A 20867-nucleotide genomic window follows, 5' to 3' on the forward strand; every position below is an offset into this window, starting at 1 on the left:
TAAAAGGTATGGATAAAGTAGACGTCGAACTGATGCTAAAACGAGAGGTCATAATCTTAGAATAAGAGGTAGCAAATTTAAAACAGATTTGAGGAAAAGCTACTTCGCCCAAAGGGTTGTGAATCTGTGGAATTCACTACCCTAGAGTGAGGTGGATGCAGGTATAGTGAGTATATTTCAGGTGGAGTTACACAGATTTTTAATTGGTGATGAGTTGAAGGGTTATGGAGAACGGGCAGGGCGGTGGAGTTGAGGCCAGGATGGGATCAGCAATGAGTATATTGAGGGTGTTAGGCTCGGGAAGCTAAATTGCCTACTCCCCCTGCTCCTCGATCATGTGTTCGAGGGAGGAGATGCTCTGGCTTATCTCGCAATCCAGCTCTTGGCCTATAACATTGTAGGTAGCAGACGAGGAACATATCAGCCATGATAGAATGGCGGGGCAGACACGATGAGCTGAATGGCCTAATTCTGCTCCTACATCTTATGAACGTATTGGACTTTTTTTAACTCCAGATATTTTATTGAGTTTATTTCCATCACCTGCTGTGGTGGGATTCAAACCCGGGTCCCTGGATCATTATCTTGGGTCTATGGATTACGAGTCCAGCGACAATACCACTATGCCACCGCCTTTCCTTAAATTATGAGGAAGCATAGATTTAAAGTGACTGGTAGAAAGATGAGGGAAGAGGAGGAAAGATTTTTTCACCCAGAGGGTTGTGGATGTTCGATACTCACTGCCTGAAAGGGTGGTAGAAGCTGAAACCCTGAACTAATTTAAAAGGTGTCCGGATGTGCACCTCAGGTGCTGTAACCTGCAGGGTTCCACACCAAATGCTGAAAATTGAGATTAGAGTGGGTGGTTCATTTTCCGGCCGTGCAGACACAATGGGCCAAGTGGTCTCAACTGTGTATGATTCTATAACAGGAGATTTGATAAGAGCTGTCAAAAATCTTGAATAACTGTTCCCATTGGCAGAAGAATCGTGACGGTAATAGTCAGAGAGACCGGTGCTCTCGGGGAGTCCTGGGACATCTTGTGTACCATTTTAGGTATAAAAGTGACTGGCAGCAGTTAACAGATGATAAGTTAAAAAATTATCTCAGCCAAGGCGATGAAAGGTGGTCAGCACGGTAGCTTTGTGGATAGCACAATTGCTTCACAGCTCCAGGGTCCCAGGTTCGATTCCGGCTTGGGTCACTGTCTGTGCGGAGTCTGCACATCCTCCCAGTGTCTGCGTGGGTTTCCTCCGGGTGCTCCGGTTTCCTCCCACAGTGCAAAGATGTGCAGGTTAGGTGGACTGGCCATGATAAATTGCCCTTAGTGTCAAAAATTGCCCTTAGTGTTGGGTGGGGTTACTGGGTTATGGGGATAGGGTGGAGGTGTGGACCTTGGGTAGGGTGCTCTTTCCAAGAGTTGGTGCAAACTTGATGGGCCGAATGGCCTCCTTCTGCACTGTAAATTCTATGAAATGACATCCTGATCCTGGTAATTGGCCAGAAGAATTTGAACAATTGGATAAATAGTCAGCCCCAGAATAGTAGCCGGTACTTGAGAGTTCAGGGGCAGTCCACGTCAAGCAGTTGCATTGGAAAAAAGGCTGGGGAAAGAGCTTCCTAACACCTTGGTTAGGTTCAGAAGGAGAGCAAAACAAAATAGCAGAACGGACAACAGACTGCCTCCGGCTGTGGTAATTGACTTCATCCATCAGTTCGCCCTCTGGCACAGTAACCATGCTCACCTATAATGAATCATTTGTTTTTCCTGTCTATTTAGCTTATGCAGCATATTTAAATAGTTGCCTTTTCATAATCTACTTAAAACTGCTGAAAAGCGAAACATGTTGCCAACATTTTTTGTCTTGAACTTAGCAGGACAAATGTAAGAATGCCACATTTCAATCAATTTTGACTATTTACACTACAGGAGAAAGGGTACTGATTGTTGACAAGTCGAATCTGAATGAGTCAGGCATTACCATGGAGAAAACAAAAAGAAACTATAAGATCTTCACTGCTCCTGGGTAATTCAAAAAAGGTACAAGGCTTGAACATGTTCTTTTTATTTGCAGATAACTGGTCCTTGAATGTTATGTTACTTCTAGCAAATGTAAATGAGCTTGACAGATTATCTCAAATTGGTTGTTAGTGGCTATTAGCACACTCAGGATTATTTAGCAAGTGCTGCCCAATCATGGAATTACCATCTACCAATAGACGTGTTGTTTTGGGCTTTGCAAGCGCAGGTTGGTTGAGTACAATCTGTATTCTTGCCTATTACATACAACGGAAGAAACATGCTATTTCATTCCATCAGCCAATTATTGAGACATGCGGTCCTTGTACTAGGCATCACACTGGCACTAAAATTCATACACAATGTTGCTCAATTGTGTGGCAGATAGATGGACCTGTTTGTAGTAAATACTACTTGTGTAGCACTGTTCATCAACGCTACGACCAAGAAAGTACAACAGCAGCTATTCTTTCTCAGGAAACTAAGGAAATTTGGCATTTCCACATTGACTCTTACCAATTTTTACAACTGTACCATAGAAAGCATCGTATCTGGCTGCACCACAGCCTGGTATGGCAACTGCTCGGCCGAAGACCGTAAGAAACAGAGAGTCGTGAACACTGCACAGAGCATCACGCAAACTTGCCTCCCATCCATTGACTCTGTCTACGCCTCCCACTGCCGTGAGAAAGGGTGTAGCATAATCAAAGACCCCTTCCAATCAGGTTATTCTCTCTTCCAACTTCTCCCATTGGGCAAGAGATACAAAAGTCTGAGAACACGCACTAACAGATTCAAAAACAGCTTCTTCCTCAGCCCCAGAAAAGTAGCTGGTACTCGAGAGTTCAGGGGGCAGAATCCTGAATGATTCTCTTCTGAACTGATCTAATCTCTTCACACATCTTCTCTACTGAGCAGTACTGCACTCCTGTACGCTTCATCTGATGCCTGTGCCCATGTATTTACATTGTTTAGTTATGTATGCCCTATGCTTTTTTTTCATGTATGGAATGATCACGCAGAACAATACTTTTCATTGTACCTTGGTACACCGATAATAAAACAAATCCAATCCAATACCAGCAGCGTGAAACAAGTTGCTTAACCTATTTTCAATTTTTTTTAATAGACATTTAGCCTTTTCAAAGTAACTTGTGATACATCAGGCACTATCCAGGTCCGAAAGTCAAAGCCTTTGACAGCACTAACAGCTACAATGGACCAATTCTCTAGTACCCAAAGATATATCAATCTCTGTCTTAACAACTAAGCCTCTGTAGCCCTCTGGGGTGTAGAATTCCAAAGATTCACAGAATTTTGAAGAAATCGTTCATGACTGTCCTAACTGGCTGATCTCTTATTCCAAGGCTGTGACCCCTAGTTGTGGACTCCCCAGCAAGTGGAAAACATACTCCTAACATCCACTCAGTCATGCACCTTAAGACCACAGAACCATAAGGTGTAGGAGCAGAAGTAGGCCATCCGGCTCACTGATTCTGCTCCGCCATTCAATGAGATTGTCACTGATCTGGTGATAATCCTCAACTCCACTTTCACACCTTATCTCTATAACCCTTGATTCCCCTACTGATTCAAAATCTGTAACTGAGCCTTGAACATACTTAACCCAGCCTCTACAGCCCTTTGCGGTAAAGAATTGCACAAATCCATAACCCTCTGAGAGAAGAAACTCCTCCTCATTGCGGTCTTAAATGGGCGACCTCTTATCTGAGATTCCACAGGTGGAACAACCTCTTACATCTACCCCGTCAAGCCCCCTGAGAATCCTATATGTCTCAATAAGGTCACTCCTCAGTCAACCTACACAACCTCTCCTCAAAAGAAAATCTCCCCATACTTGCGGTCAACCTAATGAACCTTCTCTTGACTGCCTCCAATTACAGTATATCTTTCCTTAGATAAGGGGACCAAAACAGTTCACGGCATTCCAGGTGTGGTCTAACTAGTGCCTTGTATAATTTTAGCAAGCCCTCCCTATTTTTATACTCCGTTCCTTTGAAATAAAGGCTAACATTCCATTTGCTTTCCCTATTACCTGCTGAATTTGTATGCTTTTCTTGTGATTTATGCACGAGGACCCCCAAATTCCTCTTCCTACCCTGACCAAAGTGCATAGCTTCACATTTCCCTGTAATATATTCAACTGTTTGCCCACTTATTCAACCTGTCTACATACCTCTATAGACTCTTTGTGTCATCCTCATCACTCGCCTTCCCACCGATTCTTGTGTCATCCGTAAACTTGCCAATGGTACATTCACTTCACTCGTCCAAGTCATTAATAAATAATTGTGGCCCCAGCACTGAATTTAATGTTTGAATTAGATCTCTTCTCATTCCTCTAACTTCTATGGAATATAGGCCAAGTCGACTCAATCTCTCCACTTAAGGCAATCTTTCCATCCCAAGAATCTGTCGCCAGACCTGCTGACCATTTCCACATTTTCTGTTTTTATTTCACATTCCCAGTATCGGCAGTATTTCACTACAGCTCTGCTTTGATGGTACTGTTATACTTGACCAATATGCCAGTTTACTACAACCATAACAAGGACAGCAAACCAAAGAAGGGGATATTAAAGGGGAGCGACCAAAAACTTACCGTTCAATCTTTTTAAACAGAAATGATGGAAATGTTGGAAGTCAGAGGAAGTGTGCATTCTGGGGGTTGGAAGAGGGTTATAGGACTGCTAGAGGTGAAGTACAGTGGGGGGACAAAGTCCATTAAGAGATTTAAATATTAACAAGATTTCGAACAAGGGGCCTTTAGGGATTGTTAACAATGTAGGTCAGTGGGCACAAGAGTGATGGTGGGCGAGCTGAGTAGGATAACAGTACCAGAGGTATGGATGAATTGAAGTCGGGAGCATCTGAAGGCGAGAAAGGCAAAGATCTGTTTCAGATAAACCAAAGCAAGGATGGATGCTGGCAACGTTAAAAGAGGAAGAGAGAAGGGCAACATGGTGGCGCAGTGGGTTAGCCCTGCAGTCTCATGGCGCCGAGGTCCCAGGTTCAATCTCGGCTCTGGGTCACTGTCCGTGTGGAGTTTGCACATTCTCCCCGTGTCTGTGTGGGTTTCCCCCTCACCACCCAAAGATGTGCAGGTAAGTGGATTGGCCACGCTAAATTGACCCTTAATTGGAAAAAATTAATTGGCTACTCTAAAAAAAAATTTTAAAGTGGAAGAGACAATCTTTTTAAATAAAATATATGGTCTAAACAATAGATCCATCAGCTCAGGGTTCATTTCTTTGGATGTCATCGCCAAGGAAAAGGGAGGGAGCCAAGAGAAATTCTAGATAATTCTGCAGTAAAGGAAAGAGAAGTCCCTGCTGGAGATGTTCTAGCCAAGTGAAGGTAATCTCACTGACCTTAACAAAGGGTAGGCAAGGAGAATTGTGTGGTCACGCTCAACGTGTTCTTAAGAGAAATGCACGAGAGAAAACGTACCATGGTCTGAATCACAAAGGATGCTATTTGTAACTTTGATTAGTGCCAGTACTTTGCAGTCTTAGATTGGAAAATTTACAAAATCGGTGCAGGTTTCCACTACCCACCACCCAGTCATAAACTGCAGCGATAACTAACCTCGCACTGTCCACCAACAAACCCATCAATGCTTATTCTAACTTGAAGGTTCCAAGTGTACTGAGTGTAGCAATTTTTGACTCAATTGACAACAACAGGGAAGGTCCTAAACAATAGATCCACCTCTTAAACTGACCAATCAAACTGTCCGGCCAGGCAAAAACTGCATATTATTATAGGTTTAATGTAGCAACACCATTACCAAACTTTGCCCATTCAGATCAGTCAAAATTTCTCATCTGTTATGAAATAGGCATTCCAGACTGAAGGACATGATTCATTTTTGCAGACCATAATGTATTTCCAACTCTCTTTAATGAGCACTTCTTGTGTTCAGATTATTAATGCAGTCAAAATAAATTGGTACAAATCCAAAGTGCTTACTTTAGAAGAAAATACCACAAAGAATATTATGGATGGCATTCAACACCACCCAGGATTTTGAAATCCTCTGGTATAGAAAAGAAAAACAACACAAAGTTGATATTTTAATAAAAGATTGGAGGAGATTTGCACAAAGAGACCTTCAGGCTTAGCTTATATATATTTTTTTTTAATGATTTATAATTCTGCTCATGCAATAAGGAATTGAATTCTAAATTGCATACAATTACAGCACCAGGGACCTGGGTGCAATTCTGGCCTTGAGTGGCTAGTGTAGAGTTTTCACATTCTCCCCATGTCTCCTCGGGTGCTCCGGTTTTCACCCACAGCCCAAACTGCAGGTTAGATGGATTGGCCACGATCAATGCTCGGGGTTATGGGGATAGGGCAGAGGAATGGGCCTCATTCAGAGGATTGGTGCAAACTCGATGGACCAAATGGCCTTCTGCACTGTAGAGATTCTATGGATTTTCACTTGAACTGAAAATTGTAAAACTAGAAGCTCAATCACATTATTTAATTCTTTTTAAACTGAGCTTATTCAGATTTTAAATTCATAATTCATAATTTTGAAATTCAGTCCATAAAATTCCAACTAACCTATCCAGCGTGAGAAAAACCCAAATGAATAACTCAATCTTATACATCATGTTGCAGAACTCCATCACATGTACACCATTTATGGTATAATAAATCTGTCCAACAGATTTAAAATAATCAATGATCAACATTCTATTAATTATTTTCCTTTGATGCATTAAGAACCACACAACTTCCCACACCCCTCTCTCCTCTCACCCCCAACTCCAAGCAGCATGCAAGTGCTCGTGTTTTGTAGGTACGGTTAACCACAAGACAGCTCCAAATGACAAGTCTCTAATATAGCGTAAGCATCTTCCACATTTTTACTCCCTCAGGAGGAAGCAGTTCACCTAAACACCTTCGCTATGATCAACAACGCACCACTTTGGAAATCACAGGCATAAATTAATGCACTCCCCATAACACATGCGTCGCAAGTCACAGTACCATCCTAAATGGTATTCCTTAAATTGACAAAAGCTTTCGGATCTCAAAATGCATCAATATCATTTACACATAAATGCCAAGAATCAATCAACTGCAATTTTACTAACAGCACTCCCCACAGCTGTTTCTGCAGTAAACGCATCCCTCCTGTTTACATGTCCACTTGTTCAGGCAGTAGAACGAGTTTGATGCAGTATGTACATCTGCATGTCTTTCTGCTATATATACTAAAATTCTGTTTGTGCAAATGAATCCGACATGTCAGTGCAGAAATACAAAGGATATTGGCCATATCGGAACACATTAGGCTGCAGCAGGTTAAATTTATTATTTGCACTGATGAAATTGGGAGCATTGTGTGAGGACTGCAGTAGCAATTCATATTCTATGAAAGATGAGAATTTCTACTTCTCTCTGAAGCATGCTAAAAATAGACACTCCTTCAAAACACATTTGCGCTCACAGGATTTACAATTTCTACAAATATTTTTGTCAAATTTAGACATATTGTTTCAGTTACCATATCAACAAAAGGTTTAAGACTCACAGCAACTGAATTCTCCACATGGTCCAGCTCCAAAACATGGCTCCCGAAAGGTTATCTTTATGAGCAAAATACTTTCAGTCAAAATTAACTTGGAATACTGTGTCATTGTTTGGTATAATATACAATTGTTGAAGAAAAGAAAAATATCATCAATAATTTTTTCATATGACTGTTATCCCCTCCATTATTCGAGTTAACAGACAGTTGGCTAAGATATTAGCACCAGACGCTTACATGCTAATGGAAAAAATACAACAATGTTGCTGTATAAACATCACCGAGACCTCTCCAACTGCTTCGTAGGTAAAGAGGAAGGTAAAGGGATAGAGAGATCAGCAGGCAGGAGAGCAAGGAGGAAGCACATGCAGGGCATTGTGGGGTGGAGGAGGGGGAAGAGAAGAAGAGACTAGTGCATGAGGGGGGGGGGGGGGGGCACGAGAGAGGAAGGGGAAGCGAGAGAGAGGGGGAGACACAGAGAGGGAGGGAGAGGGAAGAGAGACAGAGAGAGAGAAGCGGGGGGGAAATAGGGAGAGAAAGGGGGGAGGGGAGAGAGAAAGTGGGGGAAGGGGAGAGAGAAAGTGGGGGAGGGGATGAGAGAGGGGAGGGGAAGAGAGAGGGGGAGGGAGTGAGGGGGAGGGGACAGAGAGAGGGGAGAAGGGGAGTGAGGGGGAGGGAGTGGAGGGAGGGGTGCCTGGCATGGGCAGAACAGGGGGGCTGGCATGGGCAGGACAGAGGGGGGCCTGGCATAGACAGGACAGAGGGGGGCCTGGCATAGGCAGGACAGAGGGGGCTGGCATGGGCAGGACAGATGGGGTGGGCTGGCGCAGACAGGACAGAGAGTGGGCTGGCACAGGCAGGACAGAGGGTGGGCTGGTGTGGGCGGGACAGAGGGGGCCCTGGCGCGGGCAGGACAGAGGGGGCCCTGGCACGGGCAGGACAGAGGGGGCCCTGGCACGGGCAGGACAGAGGGGGCCCTGGCACGGGCAGGACAGAGGGGGCCCTGGCGCGTGCAGGACAGAGGGGGTGCCTGGCGAAAGCTGGACAGAAAGGGCCCTGGCATGGGCAGGACAGGGGGGGGAGCTGACGCGGGTAGGACAGAGGGTGGTCTGGCACGGGCAGGACAGAGAGGGGGCTGGCAAGGGCAGGACAGAGAGGGGGCTGGCAAGGGCAGGACAGAGATAGGGTCTAGCGCAGGTAGGACAGAGGGGGGGGGGCTGGCATGGGCAGGACAGAGGGGGTGCTGGCGTGGGCAGGACAGAGGGGGGACTGGCACGGGCAGGACAGAGGGGGCTGGCACGGGTAGGACAGAGGTGGCCTGGCACAGGCAGGGCAGAGGAGGGACTGGCGCAGGCAGGACAGGGGGGGGGCTGGCGTGGGCAGGACAGAGGGGGGGTTGGTGCGGGCAGGACAGAAGGGGAGGCTGGTGCGGGCAGGACAGAGGGGGTGGTTTAGCGCGGGAAGGACAGACGTGGAGCCTGGCACGGGCAAGACAGTGGGGGAGCCTGGCGCTGGCAGGATAGAGAGGGGGCCTGGCATGGGCAGGACAGAGGGGGCCTGGCATGGGCAGGACAGAGGGGGCCTGGCATGGGCAGGACAGAGGGGGCCCTGGCGCGACCAGGACACAGGGGCCCTGGCACAGGCAGGACAGAGAGGGGGCCAGCACAGGCAGGACAGAGAGGGGGCCTGGCACAGGCAGGACAGAGAGGGGGCCTGGCACAGGCAGGACAGAGAGGGGGCCTGGCACGGGCAGGACAGAGAGGGGGCCTGGCATGGGCAGGACAGAGAGGGGGCCTGGCACATGCAGGACAGAGAGGGGGCCTGGCACGTGCAGGACAGAGGGAGGGGCCTGGCACATGCAGGACAGAGGGAGGGGCCAGGCACGAGCAGGACACGGGGGGCCCTGGCACGGGCAGGACAGAGAGGGGGCCTGGCATGGGCAGGACAGAGAGGGGGCCTGGCACGGGCAGGACAGAGAGGGGGCTTGGCACGGGCAGGACAGAGAGGGGGCCTGGCACGGGCAGGACAGAGAGGGGGCCTGGCACAGGCAGGACAGAGAGGGGGCCTGGCACAGGCAGGACAGAGAGGGGGCCTGGCACAGGCAGGACAGAGAGGAGGCCTGGCACGGGCAGGACAGAGAGGGGGCCTGGCACGGGCAGGACAGAGAGAGGGGCTTGGCACGGGCAGGCTAGAGGGGGCCCTGGCGTGAGCAGGAAAGAGAGGGGGCCTGGCACGGGCATGACAGAGGGAGGGGCCTGGCACGGGCAGGACACAGGGGGCCCTGGCACGGGCAGGACAGAGAGGGGGCCTGGCATGGGCAGGCTAGAGGGGGCCCTGGCGTGAGCAGGACAGAGGGGGGGGGGGGAGAGGAGGTAGGGGGTGGAGGAGGGAGGGGGGAGGAGGGAGGGGGGAGGAGGGAGGGGGGGAGGAGGGAGGGGGGGGAGGAGGGGGGGGAGGAGGAGGGGGGGGAGGAGGGGGGGAGGAGGGGGAAGAGAGGGGGGAGGGGGGAGAGGGGGAGGAGGGGGGGAGAGGGGGGGAAGAGGGGGAGGAGGGGGGGAAGAGGGGGAGGAGGAGGGGGGAGGAGCTCTGGCGGGACTGCCGTTTAAACAAGCCCGACACAAATTCCGCTACCTGGGGATCCAAATCACTCATGACTGGACGGGGATCCACAAATGGAACCTGACCAGTCTGACAGAGGAAGTCAAAAAGGACCTGCAGAGGTGGAAATCACTCCCCAGACAATCAAAATGAACATACTGCCCAGATACCTCTTCCTACTAAGATCCATCCCGATTTATATCCTCAAGGCCGTTTTCAACTCACTGGACAAATTAATCATGGCGTTTTTATGAGGGAGGAAAGAATGCTAGGATCACAAAGGAGGTCCTACAGAAAACAAAATCCAGAGGAGGGCTAGACCTCCCAAACCTACAATTATACCACTGGGTTTGCAGCGACAGCAGAAAGAGTGATGGGATGGACAAAAGAGCCAGAAGCCCAGTGGGTGTGCGCGGAGGCCTCCTGCAAGGGGACCTCTCTCCGGGCCCTCGCCACGGCGGCACTCCCAACCCTGCCCAACAAACACTCCAGCAGCCCAGTGGTGATATCCACCCTCAAGACGTGGAACCAACTACAGCAGCAATTCGGACTGCCCGAAATGTCCGACAAAGCCCCCATCTGCAATAACCACAGGTTCACACTAGCACTCACTGACACCACCTTCAAAAGGTGGAGGCAGGACGGGGAGACATTGGCGGTCAGGGACCTATACACTGACGGTAGGGTCACAACACTGGAAGAACTGACGCAGAGATTCCAACTAGCTAAGGGCAACAAACCCAGGTACCTGTAGCTTAAAAACTTCCTCCGGAAGGAGACAAGGACATATCTGCGACCACCACGACAGACACTATTAGAAGAGCTACTGGATGCAGACATCATAGGCAAAGGGAACTGTAGTGACATATACAAACGACTGCTCGAGAGGGCCGACACCGAACTGGACACAAGGAGGAAATGGGAGGAAGACTTGGGGTTCGAAATAGGGTGGGGATTCTGGAGCAAAGCACTGCACAGGGTCAACTCTACCTCCACTTGCGCGAGGCGCAACCTAACGCAGCTAAAAGTGGTACATAGAGCCCACTTGACCAGAACCCAAATGATCAGGTTCCTCTCGGAAGTAGAGGATAGATGTGAATGGTGCCAAGGAGGCCCGGCCAACCACGTCCACATGTTCTGGTCTTGCCCCAGACTTGCTGGGTACTGAACAGCCTTCTTCGAGGCAATTTCCAAAGTGGTGGGGATGAGGGTGAAGCCATGCCCGAAGGTGGCGGTCTTCGGGGTATCAGACCAGCCAGGTCTCTTCATGGGGAGGAGGGCGGACGCTCTTGCCTTTGCCTCCCTGATCGCCCGCCGCAGAATCTTGCTCGGTTGCCGATCAGCAGTACCACCTAAAGCCATGGGCTGGCTATCCGACCTATCGGAATTTCTCTAAATGGAGAAAATCAACTTCACCTTCCTTGGATCGGAAGAAGGTTTCCATAAAACTTGGGAGCTATTCACCCGACTGTTCCGAGACCTGTTTGTGGCCAACACATGAATAAATAAATAGCCAGTAGCCAGGGAGAAATAGCCAGGACAAGACAGAAAGAGGAAAGTGAGAGAGGACCGGAGGGGGGCAAAGTGAGGTAGCAAAACCCAGCAAGAAAGAAAGAATGGGGGGCAGCAGTGAAGAAGGGGGGGGGAAAGGGAGGTAGAGGGGAGCTGGATTGGGGGGGGGGGGGGGGGGATTGAACGCTGAGCCAGACGGCAACAGACTGCAAATAGAGAAACCTAAGAAGAAGTCTTTGGGTACTGTACAATAAATGAAAACAAACGGCAATGTATATAATTTTTAAAATGCGAATAAAAAGATTTTTTTTAAAAAGGATTGTAGTGGTATAACAGGATCGATATAACAGGATGGCTCTGGAAGGTGCTACGTATTTTCTCCAGGTGGACAACTTGTCTTTGTTTTATTTAAAAGGCTTCAAAAAGCTAGTCGAATTGGCTGGTAAATTAAAAATAGAGGTACCAGCTAAAGCTATTAAGGTGGAGATAACTGAAGCGATTGCTCAGCATTTAAATTTGAAATAAATACTGAAACACAGCCTGGGTAATGGAAACCATCAGTAGAATTAGCTAAAATCCAGTTACAAATGAAACAATTAGAGATGCAACAAAAAGGAAAAGAAATGCAGATGCAGCAAAACTAAAAAGCTTTTCAAATGGAAATTGCAATGAGGTTGGAATTAGAGAGAGAGGAAAAAACAGAGAGTTCCATCTTAAGGCACTTGATATTATAAGGGAGCTGCCAGGAGCTGGAGGGGAGCGGCGAACAGTGCACAGTGACAATATGTTTAACTTTAGAAATGCCCTCCAAAAATTCAAAGTGAAGGAGGTAGAAACCGTTTCTTTTAGGGCTTTTGAGAAAATAGCAACCCAACTGGAGTGGCCAAAAGAAAAGAACATTATCTATGCAAAGTAAATTGACGGGGCGGGCATAGGAAATTTATGCTTCCCTGTCACAGCGGGTGTGGAAGAATTATGACAAGGGTATAAAGTCTATTCTGGATGCACATGAATTGGTTCCCAAAGCAAAAGTTTCAGAATTTGAGACAGCCGGGACAGATGTATGCCGAATTTGAAAGGTTAAGCAAAACAATTTTGATAGATGGGAGTTGCGACTACCTATGAGGCTCAGAGAGGTTATTCTCTTGGAAGAATTCCCTACCTTCTACAATAAGAACCATTTTGAAGACCAACAGGTGACAACTGCTAGACAAGCAATTTAAAAAAAAATATATATATTTTTACTCTCCTCCTTTTTCACATTTTCATCCAAATTTACACCCACAACAAACAATCAACGGTAACAAATACAATGTCAATCCCCTGGCCAACAATTCCTCCCTCCTACCAACCCCCAACATTTTAAATACAAACATCAAAGAAAAGGATTCAGGAATCCACCATCCACCCATACATAGTCACCAACAACATACACAGTCCCAACTCTCTCCCCTTCCCCCAACCACACCAACCCCCCCCCCCCCCCCCCCCCCCCCCGAGTGTTCGATATCATCCAATTCTTGAAAGTGCATAATCAACAAAGCCCATGAATTGTAGAACCCTTCCAAGCTTCCCCTCAACTCAAACTTCACCTTCTCAAGTGTTAAAAACTCGATCCCCCCCGCCACGCCAGGGCACAGGGTGGAGAAACTGACCTCCAACCCAACAGGATCCACCTCCGGGCGATCAACGAGGCAAAGGCTAAAACATCTGCCTCCGCTCCCGCTTCCAACCCCTGCCGATCCGATACCCCGAATATGGCCTCCATATAACCCGCTCAAGCCTCACATGTACCGCCTTCGAAATTACCCGGAAATTACCCCCCCCACCAGCTTTGGACATGACCAAAACATATGAACGTGGTTTGCAGGGGGCCCCCCCCACCCCACAACATTCACAGACATCCTCAAAGAGTCGGCTCATCCTCGCCTTTGTGTGGTGCGCCCCATACAACACCTTCTGTTGTACCAGCCCCCACCTCGCACGCAAAGTCGAGGCATTTACAGACAAGCAATTTTGAAAAGGATAGGAGGTGGCAGAGTGAAAGGAAAGCAGGCAGCCACAGTAAAGAATGAATAACTGGAAATGCTCCGAGATCTCCTTCTCAGACCAGGAAGTAAGGTACTGAGGGTGTAGGTGAGACTCGAAAGCCTAGGTGTTACCATTGTAATAAGGTGGGACATGTTCGTTCAGCCTGTTGGAAGTTGCAAGGAATGCCTATGAGACTTGTTGGAGTTCCTAACGAGGATTCTGAAAAGGGAACAAGAGTGAAGAATACTACAGGGCAGACTGTAACTTTAACTGGGCTGAGGAGACCCGAGGTAAACACTGCTGTGGGATCAGGTATGATGAGGTAGATGAGAGATATGCAGGGTTTTTGTCTAACGGTAAGATTACCCCATTTTCCTCAACTAGGTAGCCAAATCCATGACTATTCTTTTCTTTAATTTTCCAATTAAGGGGCAATTTAACGTGGCCAATTCACCTACCCTGTACATCTTTGCGTTGTGGGGTGAGACCCACGCAGACCCGGGAGAATATTCAAACTCCACATGGACAGTGACCTGGGGCCGTGATAGAACCCAGGTCCTCGACGCCTTAGGCAGCAGTGCTAACCACTGCGCCATCATGCCACCCATCTATGACTATTTAAAGGTACACAGGTGCTACGCAAACTCGTTTACTGGAGAAGGATTGATTTTCCCTCCAGTGTTCAATAAAAGCTAAGGTATTAGTGAAGAGGATAGGTGGAGATGATGCCCTGGCTCCACTGTATAAAGTACAATTGGAGTGGGATTTAGTGTCATGTGCAGTAGATGGAGAGGTTAAGGAGTTACCAGTGGCCCGAGTAGACCATAAGAAACTAGAGTCATGAATATAGCCCAGTCCATTACGCGAATCCACCTCCCATCTGTTGACTTTATCTGCCTTGGGAAAGCGGGCAACATAATCAAAGACCCCTCCCACCCAGGTTATTCTCTCTTCCAACCTCTTCCATCGGGCAGAAGACACAAAAGTCTGAGAACACGCACTAACAGATTCAAAAACAGCTTCTTCCCCGCTGTTACCAGACTCCTGAATGACCCTCTTGTGGACTGAACTGATCTCTCCACACATTTTCTCCACTGAGTAGTACTACACTCCGTATGCTTCACCTGATGTCTATGTATGTATTTATATTTTGTATTTATCGTATGTCCTATGTTTTTCATGCATGGAACGATCTGCCTGGATTGTACGCAGAACAATATTTTTCACAGTACCTTGGTACACATGACAATAAATCTAAATCTGAACATTTGGGGAATGATTTGGCAGAAATGAAGGTTGTAGCTTCACCCATGATTAGAGAGAGTGCGGGGGAAGTCCTGTGGATAGCACATGAGATACCAATGGCAAAACAGGTGGGAATAAGGGGCTGTTTTAGCACACAGAGCTAAATCGCTGGCTTTGAAAGCAGACCAAGGCAGCACGGTTCAATTCCCGTACCAGCCTCCCCGAACAGGCGCCGGAATGTGGCGACTCGGGGCTTTTAACAGTAATTTCGTTTGAAGCCTAATTGTGACAATAAGCGATTTTCATTTCATTTTTTCAATTAGGAAAATTCATTGGGCACTAAATGACTCAAAAAAAGAAATGTTGAAAGACATTAATCACACATCAAATAACAATTGTAATGAATCTGATTCTGCTAATACTGATGAAATTATCTCTACGAGAATGATTCCACACAGACGTTTGTCAAAGATAAAATCCAGTAGAGAACCAGATCCTGAGAATTCCAAGACTGAAGGTGATCCCTAGAAAGAATCTAATAATAACTGTGATGAAAATTCAGACGCAAGTTCTGAATCAATTTGGATTCTGATTATGAAGAAATGATAAGCACCTGCCATCGAATAGACCTCTAATTCTTCCAAAGCTAGGAAAGAAGACAGCAGAAGAAAGTGAGTTTGACTTTCCTAAAAGTATCTTGTCACAGCCTCTTGCAGGAAACCTACTGCTATTCAGTGCAGATACAAATATTGTCCAGAGCATGTCTGGCTTGAAGGAAAATATACAAATTAGCATGGCATCAGCTGTTCAGGATGAGGGCAGCAGTGACTGTGAAATGACACCAAGCAAACAGCTGATTAACCCACATCCCTTTAAGGGCCCACAGTGCCTCTTCAAGGTAGGAAAGGAGATTAAATAATCAGTGATCAACTGCTTTTGAGGAGGAAGGTGGACGAGGAACCATACACTGAAACCACATATGTTAACGTAAAAAGTTCATGGAACCAACAATGTGTTATCCTTTGATTCTAAAAGTAAAAAACAGTTGAAATCTGGAAAGCACAAATTGTATAAGTCCATATTACTGAATGGAGATAAAAGCTGCGATTACAAAGACTCCGATGAAGAGGGTTAAGCTGTAAAACAAAGAATAGTGCATATAAAGTCAACTGATTCTGTGAAGATTAAACCCTCAAGCTTTACTTGTCGCTGCAAGTAAAAGGGAGAATGTAAAGCTGGAGGGGTTGAAGAGTGTTGTTGATTAAAAATGAACAAATATTTTCAAGAATTGAATGACATCGAACGTTGGGGGGGTGGGTTTGGACTGTGTATGTTGATGGTGACTATGTATGGGTGGATGGTGGATTCCTGAATCATTTTCTTTGACGTTGAGGGTTGTTTGGGGGTTGGTGGGAGGGAGGAATTGTTGGCCAGGGGATTGACATTGTATTTGTTAATGTTGATTGTTTGTTGGTGGGTGTAAATTTGGATGAAAATGTGAAAAAAAGAGGATAAAAATATATATTTTTAAAAATAAATGAACAAAATTAACCGCGGCACGGTTGCAGTGATTAGCACAGCTGCCTCACAGCGCCAGGGGCCTGGGTTTAGTGTGAAATGCAGATCCCGAGTGAACATGTGTGTGGAGTTTGTACGTTCTCCCTGTATCTGCGTGGGTTTCCTCCAGTTTCCTCCCACAGTCCAAAGATGTGCAGGGTAGGTGAATTGACCATCCTTAAAAAAATTGCCCAAAGGTTAGGTGGGGTTACGGGGATGGGGGCAGGGGATTGAGTCCAGATAGGGTGCTCTATCAGGGCAAGGGCTGGTGCAGACTTGATCGGCCGAACGTCCTCCTTCTATCCTGTGGGGATTCTATTCTATGAACCAAATATTTCCCTCAGGGGCGGCACGTGGCACAGTGGTTAGCACTGGGACTGAGGCGCTGAGGACCCGGGTTCGAATCCCGGCCCTGGGTCATATCATAGAATCTTAGAATTTACACGGGTCACTGTCCGTGTGGAGTTTGCACATTCTCCCCATGTGTTTTACCCCCACAAACCAAAGATGTGCAGGTTAGGTGGATTGGCCACACTAAATTGCCCCTTAATTGGAAAAAATAATAATTGGATACTCTAAATTTATATTTAAAAAAATAAAATAAAAAATTACACCTTAAATTGAAAACATTTTTAAAAAAGGAATGCATAACATAATTAAGCAGGGTCAGCATGGCTTCACGAAAGGGAAATTATGCCTGATAAATTTATTAGAATACTTTGAGGTGGTACCGAGCAAGATAGATGAAAAAGGATAGATGAAATGTTCAAGATACAGCACAAAAGGCTACTTTAAATTTAGAGTACCCAATTTATTTTTTCCCAATTAAGGGACAATTTAGCGTGGCTAATTCACCTCCCCTGCACATCTTTTTGGGTTGTGGGGGTGAGACCCGCCAGACAAGGGGAGAAAATGCAAACTCCACACAGACGGTGACCCGGGGCTGGGATCGAACCCGGGACCTCGCCTTCGTGCTGATCCACAAAGGCCCATGGTGTTGGGGATAGTATGTTAGCATGGACAGAGAATTCGCTAATTGATAGGAGTCAGAGTTGGGACAAGAGGAACATTTTCAGAATGGCAACCAGAATGGTAACAAGTGGAGTACCACAGGGATACATGCTGGGGCCACAATTATTCACAATATACATTAATGACTTGGATGAGACAAGTGGAAAGACTATTGCCAAGTTTGCAGATGACACAGAAATAGGTGGGAAGGCAAATGGTGAGGATGATGCAAAGAATCTACAGAGGGATATAGACAGGTTAGGTAAATTGGTAAAAACTTGGCAGATGGAATATGCTGCAGGAAAATGTGAAGTTATGCACTTTGGTAGGAGGAATAATGGAGCTGTAACTTATTTAAATGGAGAAAGACTGCAGAGAACTGCAGCACAGAGGGATTTGACGGTCCTCATGTATAAATCACAAAAAGGTTAGCATGCAAGTTCAGCAGATAATTGGGAAAGCAAATGGAATGTTGGCCTCTATTTCAAACGGGAATGCAATAATAGGAAAGTCCTGTGAAAATTATACAAGGCACGAGTTAGACAACACCTGGAATACTGTGAACAATTTTTGTTTGTTTCTTATTTGCAGCACAGGAGACCATTCGGCCCATCATGTCTGGATTGGCTCCCAAAAGAGCAACCTAGCGAGTCCCATTCCCCAGCCCCATCTCTGTAGCCCTCTAAATTCATCACTTTCAAATATATATCCAGCTCTCTTTTGAAGCCTCCTATGGAATCCACCTCCACCAGTCTCCCAGGCAGCGCATTCCAAACCCCAACAACTGATTAAAGAAGTTTCTCCTCATCTCACTCCTAACTCTCTTACTATCTTGAAATTGTAACCCCTAGTGACTGACATACAAACCAGTGGAAACAGAATATCCTTTACCCTGTCAAAATTGTTCAGAATTCTGAGCAGCTCAATAAGGTCGCCTCTTTTCTTTTTTAAATTTAGAATACCCATTTCATTTTTTTCAATTAAGGGGCAATTTATCGTGGCCAATCCACCTAGCCTGCACATCTTTTTGGTTGTGGAGGCGAAACCCACGCAAACACGGGGAGAATGTGCAAACTTCACACGGACAGTGACCCAGGGCCGGGATCGAACCCGGGTCCTCGGCGCCATGAGGCAGCAGGGCTAACCGACTGCGCCACCGTGCTGCCCTAATAATGGGCAGCACGGTAGCATAGTAGTTAGCACAATTGCTTCACAGCTCCAGGGTCCCAGGTTCGATTCCTGGCTTGGGTCACTGCCTGTGCGGTGTCTGCACGTTCTGTGTCTGCGTGGGTTTCCTCCGGGTGCTCCGGTTTCCTCCCACAGTCAAAACATGTGCAGGTTAGGTGGATTGGCCATGCTAAATTGCCCTTAGTGTCCAAAATTGCCCTTAGTATTGGGTGGGGTTACTGGGTTATGGGGATAGGGTGGAGATGTGGGCTTGGGTAGGGTGCTCTTTCCAAGAGCCGGTGCAGACTCGATGGGCCGAACGGCCTCCTTCTGCACTGTAAATTCGATAATAAGGTCGCCTCTTAATCTTCTCTGCTCCAAGGAGAACAAGCTCAATTTCTCCAATCTTTCCTTGCATCTAAAATTCCTGTTTCCTGGTATCATTCAAATAAATCTCCTCTGCACTCTCTCCAGGGTTTTAACATCCTCCCTTAAATAAGGTGCCCAGAATGAACACAATACTCCAAATGTGGTCTGACCAATGATTTGTAGAAGTGCAGCATCATTTCCTTGCTTTTATATTCTATGCCTTATTTATAAATCCAAGGATGCTATAAGCCTTCTTAACAACTGTCTCAACTTGCCTGGCCTCCTTCAGAGAATTATGCACTTGAACCCTGAGGTCCCTCTGCTCCTGTACTCCCCTCAAAGTTGTACCATTGAGCCTATACTGTCTCCCGTGTTTCTTCTACCAAAATGCATTACCTCACGTTTTATTGCATTTAAGTTCATCTGCCAGGTGTCTGCCCATTTGGCCAACTTATCAATGCCCCTCGGAGGTCGTTCAGCGTCATCCTCACAATTCACTATTCTACTTAGCTCAGTAACATCTGTAAATGTAGAGATTTTGCCCTCAACACACACTTCTAAATCATTTATATAAATCCAAAAAAGCAGAGGTCCCAACACTGAGCCCTGGGGAACACCACTTTCAACTCATCTCCAGTCAAGAAATGTCCATCTATATTTACCCTCTGTTTCCTATCTCTTAGCCAACATCTAATCCATGCTGCCATCAATCTCAAACATTTTTAATTTGCTAACCAACCTGCCATGTGGCACTGTATCAAATGCTTTCTGAACGTCCAAATATGCAACATCCACGCCACGACCTGCATCCACTGCCTGTGTCACCTCATCAGCCAGGGGCTGGTTTAGCACAGGGCTAATTAGCTGACTTTTAAAGCAGACCGAGGCAGGCCAGCAGTGCGGGTTCAATTCCTGTACCAGCCTCTCCGAACAGGCGCCAGAATGTGGCGACTAGGGCTTTTTCACAGTAACTTCATTTGAAGCCTACTTGTGACAATAAGCGATTTTCATTTTTTCATTTCAAGTCTTACAACACCAGGTTAAAGACAACAGATTTGTTTCAAATCACTAGCTTTCGGAGCACAGCTCCTTCCTCAGGTGAATGAAGAGGTAGGTTCCAGAAACATATATATAGACAAAGTCAAAGATGCAAGACCGTACTTTGACTGCGAGCATTTGCAGGTAATTAAGTCTTTCCAGATCCAGAGAGAGAGGTAACCCCAGGTTAAAGAGGTGCGAATTGTCTCAGACCAAGACAGTTGGTAGGATTTCGCAAGCCCAGGCCAGATGGTGAGGGGGGTGAATGTAATGCAACATGAATCCAAGGTCCTGGTTGAGGCCGTACTCATGTGTGCGGAACTTGGCTATAAGTTTCTGCTCGGCGATTCTGCAGCAATTCAACGCCGGCATCTCCACATCATAACCACTGTGATACCATGCCGCCCAACTCAATTAAATTTGTCAGACATGACCTGCCTTTGACAAACAATGTTGACAGTCTTGTATTAATTTATTTTTCTCGAAGTGTATCTTTATCTCATGAAGTATTATGGACTCCATCGGTTTTCCAACTATTGATGTCAAGCTGACAGATTGAGGTACCCTCAATAATGACGCATAGAGATTAAACTGTAAAGAAGGCTTTATTAGACGAATAACTATGCTACATCTAGAGACAAGAGCTGACTGCTACACAGACCATGAGGCAGCCCTTTATGTATGGCTCCCAGATGGGCGGAGCCAGAGGCGGAGTCCCCAGGGTTCCAAGCCCGGTCTTAAAGGGGACATCAC

The 20867-nt window shown here is 46.7% G+C and overlaps 1 protein-coding gene across 8 annotated transcripts in view; it reads right to left on the reverse strand.

The window, feature by feature from the left end:
* Nucleotides 1-20867, reverse strand: part of enah (ENAH actin regulator) — a 556073-nt gene that overhangs the window by 433342 nt on the left and 101864 nt on the right. For 2 of the 8 annotated variants that reach the window (XM_072500303.1, XM_072500302.1), the window contains exon 1: nt 7590-7865. The exons of 2 other annotated variants lie outside the window; for them this stretch is intronic. In XM_072500303.1, the coding sequence (XP_072356404.1) occupies nt 7590-7627 (38 nt within the window). In that variant the 5' untranslated portion in view covers nt 7628-7865. Of the gene's footprint in view, nt 1-7589; nt 7868-20867 lie in introns of those variants that run through there. 4 more of the 8 variants (XM_072500299.1, XM_072500304.1, XM_072500305.1 and 1 more) reach the window with 4 other exon arrangements.

This window comes from Scyliorhinus torazame, chromosome 4 (genome assembly GCF_047496885.1).
Source record: "Scyliorhinus torazame isolate Kashiwa2021f chromosome 4, sScyTor2.1, whole genome shotgun sequence".
Classification (NCBI taxonomy): domain Eukaryota; kingdom Metazoa; phylum Chordata; class Chondrichthyes; order Carcharhiniformes; family Scyliorhinidae; genus Scyliorhinus; species Scyliorhinus torazame.